Here is a 3724-nt window from a genome sequence, read left to right as displayed (position 1 = left end):
ATTAATGCCTCAATACTGAGACATTAATGAATGACTGTTAAATGCTGAGAATCAGCAAATACCGGCATTACAAAGCCTGATATAACTCGTCACGTACAGTGTACGTGGCCAGTCATATAGGCACAAAGTGACAAGACGTACACTGTACGTCTCCCGTCACGAAGGGGTTAAACAACTACACAATAATGACCAAATATAAACTAAAATCACAAGCATCAGTGAGATACACATATAAATACACAAATATATACCAATATATATATATATATATATATATATATATATATATATATATATATATATATATATATATTACATATGGTTAATGCCCTGCATCTAGGCATCCTCTGAATGGACAATGTGCTGAGCGAGCAACTCATATATTTACATTGTACCATGCTCAACCAATGTAAGTATATGTATTATTAAAGCTGGAGTGCTGCTTTAAACTTTCATCCTGCTATTTAATATGATGGAGCAGGCCCTGATGTAGTAAACAGACAATGCGTTTTACTGCAATTTCTACTTTAAAGTTTATGCAAAGCCAAAGCTCTTTTTTTATGTTGAAATGATTTTATCTACTCAGATGATTTAAACAGATTTTCTGGTGCGTTGTGCAGATGACAGGTCCCCTTTACTGAAATGTTAAATTCCAAATGATATAAGCACTGTGCCTTTGTCTAATTATGACAGTAATATAAACATGAAGATTATGTACGTTTATTTCACTAATACAAGAACTCTGTTTCTAATTACAAGAATGGACATGGTTGTCTGATTGTAGAAATGATCAGATACAATTTCACTGACAAATAGCTAAATACTTCCACAGGACCCTGCAATTCATGATACCCTACAGCCTGTGTTGTCATATATGTAGATTTGGGGGCACTACCTGATGAGTTTATATTGTAAAATAAAAAAAATTGTAAAATAAAAAAAAGTGATAATCATCTGCTAGTACTAATCGTTGAAATATATTCTTAAAGGGCATATTCACGCATACAGGAAATGTTAACAATAGGTGGAGTTCCTGCCCACATTGGAGTCTTATTCCACCTGTTACAACAGGGATGTCCTCCAAGTATATTTCCACTTTTGCAGTCAAATTTGAGAAAACCTCCACTATATCTTTGTTATGGGTTCCCATTCACACAGCCTACCAAAAATATTTTAAAAATATTTCTTACCTTTTTAGATGCACCTTTGTTGAAGGCGTATGTGCAGATTCCAGGCTACTCTGAGCTGTTTGAAAGTAAGGGTAGAGGAACAAACTGAGGCACAGACTGAGCTTCCTCCTATTAACATACAATGCTTCTAGATCTTTAACCCTTTGTTAGGACACACAGTGATCAAATCTAGTTTAAAACTGATAATGAAATCTGCCAGCAAAGTACAGTCAGGGTAATTTAGAGTAATGATAACTTCCCACAGCCCCCTCCTTATCATTAGTAAAGCACATTTGAAAAGGTAAGGAGCAATTTTTACATATTTGCTTTGTTATGCAAATAGAAACATTAGGGATGTTTTACGAGAACTACCAGGGTTACAGCATTTGAAACTGGGACATGGCCTCCACCACTCTCCTGAAATCATTAGTCTGTATTGTTTTAGAAAAATTGTCACATGAAAATAAACAAAAATGTATCAGTACTTGTATCTGTGAGTACTTGGACAAAACAGGGATACATAAATCCCGGGAGCTCTGCATGCTCCTTAAAAATTACATTTGCCTCCTAACTTTAAGTTTTTCTCTAGTCTAGTCTTGCAGCTGGAAAAGTATCTGTAATTGTACTTGTACGTAGTATGCTACCGTGTTTCCCCGAAAGTAAGACCTAGCGCTATCTTCAGGGATTTCTGTAATATAAGACACTGTCTTATTTTCGGGGAAACACGGTACTTGGTATCTGAACATCCCTAAGAAACATGTAAGATTTATAAAGGTTGGTGTTATCTCAGTTTGACTAAAAACATGAAAATACACTAAGGGGTCATTTATAACAGTTCATTTATAAAAGCACTAGCTCTAGATGGCAATCTAGGGGTGATGTCACCATACGGATGTACGCTGGGCAACATTTTTATAAATTAACCCATTTAAGTTAAAAACGCCATCAAGGTAAGCAGATCCATATGTCCTACTGGAGCTGAACAAAAAAAAAACCCTTGTAAACTTGCTGCCACTGAAGATCTGAAACACACAATTTTGTATGAATAGAACTAATAAATACATTTTCTGTATTCACAGGTCTGTGGCTGGAGTAGACTCTGATCCAGGAATAGTGCACATGGAAATACAAGATTCAGATGGAGGTACTGTGTACTATGTTTTAACTTCCTTTAAAATATAATGTTTACTGCAGTTATTAGTAACTCCAAATCTGGTGACCATGAGCACTGGGCACTGATGCTTTGGGAAGGGTGCCAAGGGACACCACTAAAAACCACCCCGTGTGCTGAAGACTACCTCAAGTTAAACAAAAGACGAGAGATAAATGTTAAAAAATAAATGAAAGCATAAAACCTTTTTTTGGTGTTGCTGGTGTAAAACTGTAAACAAACATGATCAGCACTATGGACAGTTCATAACATTGTACTTGTAATTATTAATTTCTTGCTTGTATTTTCTTAAAATGAACGGACAATTCGGCCATGGGCAGTCTTCATGCATTCAAAGAGAAAGATAAATCATGGGAAAATGAAGATACTAATGTGTGTTACTAGTTTAATAGTAATTATGTTTCTGGTGCTGAATTCTGTCCTCATTTTAGTAAGCTGGGATGATTGCATGGTCTTCACATATGGAATAGCTGGTACAGCCTTTGCAGCCTTTGGAGTCCCACCAGGGTCCAGAATTAATAATATGTAAACCAGGATTCCCTATCAATGGGATTTGGGCTGTGTAGTTGACCTTGCTATTGACATCAGTTTGAGACACCTTTGAGATCATTTTAAATTGATTGATAGGTGCATCTGGCCTGCAGTTCACCTCCTTCTGACCTGCTTCAATCCTTTTTTACATTCCATTTGTTCACGTCATAACTGATTTTCTCCTTCTTACAGTTTAAAGGAAACCCCTCAATATGAGCTGTTACACAAATAAGTCGTCCACCCGAGTTACAGTGTAGGCTACAGACAAGCGCAATGTAAAGAAAGCACTGTTTACACTGGTCTGCACCTGTACATAGAGCTCTAAAACACAATGATAAAAAAGGCAGAGGTTACATTGTGTTAAAATTGCTTGATGTCAATGGATATATGAAAAGAGATAGTGAGAGGAATTTTTCAAAAGTGGAACAGAAACTATCTGGAGCAGTTATGCATAACAACCACGACATAGTGGGTATAGCGGAAACCTGGCTTGATAGCACGCATGACTGGGCTACTAATATAGAGGGGTATAACTTGTTTAGGCGGGACAGAGGTGGGAGAAGGGGGGGGGGGTTTGCATTTACGTAAAAAATAATCTTAATGTGCATATAAGGGACGATATCATGTCAAACAATGGGGAAGACGTGGAATCCTTATGGCTGGAGCTAGATATGACGAACGCTAGCCGTAAACTTATCATGGGTATTTGTTATAAACCTCCAAATATAGGGGAGGAGGGAGAAGTCAATCTTCACTCCCAGATAGGAATAGCTGGGAGAGAGGGCAATGTAGTCGTGATGGGGGACTTCAATTACACAGACATCAATTGGGCCAATTAAACTTCGGGTTCGGC

The 3724-nt window shown here is 37.2% G+C and overlaps 1 protein-coding gene across 1 annotated transcript in view; it reads left to right on the top strand.

The window, feature by feature from the left end:
- SORCS2 (sortilin related VPS10 domain containing receptor 2) overlaps window positions 1-3724 on the top strand; it is a 513810-nt gene that overhangs the window by 347558 nt on the left and 162528 nt on the right. Inside the window, exon 5 of the mRNA XM_018554989.1 lies at window positions 2249-2313. Within this exon, the coding sequence (XP_018410491.1) occupies window positions 2249-2313 (65 nt within the window). The remainder of the gene's footprint in view (window positions 1-2248; window positions 2314-3724) is intronic.

This window comes from Nanorana parkeri, unplaced genomic scaffold, assembly GCF_000935625.1.
Source record: "Nanorana parkeri isolate BGI_ZX_2015 unplaced genomic scaffold, ASM93562v1 scaffold180, whole genome shotgun sequence".
NCBI classification, from domain to species: Eukaryota; Metazoa; Chordata; class Amphibia; order Anura; family Dicroglossidae; genus Nanorana; species Nanorana parkeri.
Note: the sequence above shows the minus strand (reverse complement) of the source record. Positions and strands in the feature narration are given on the sequence as shown.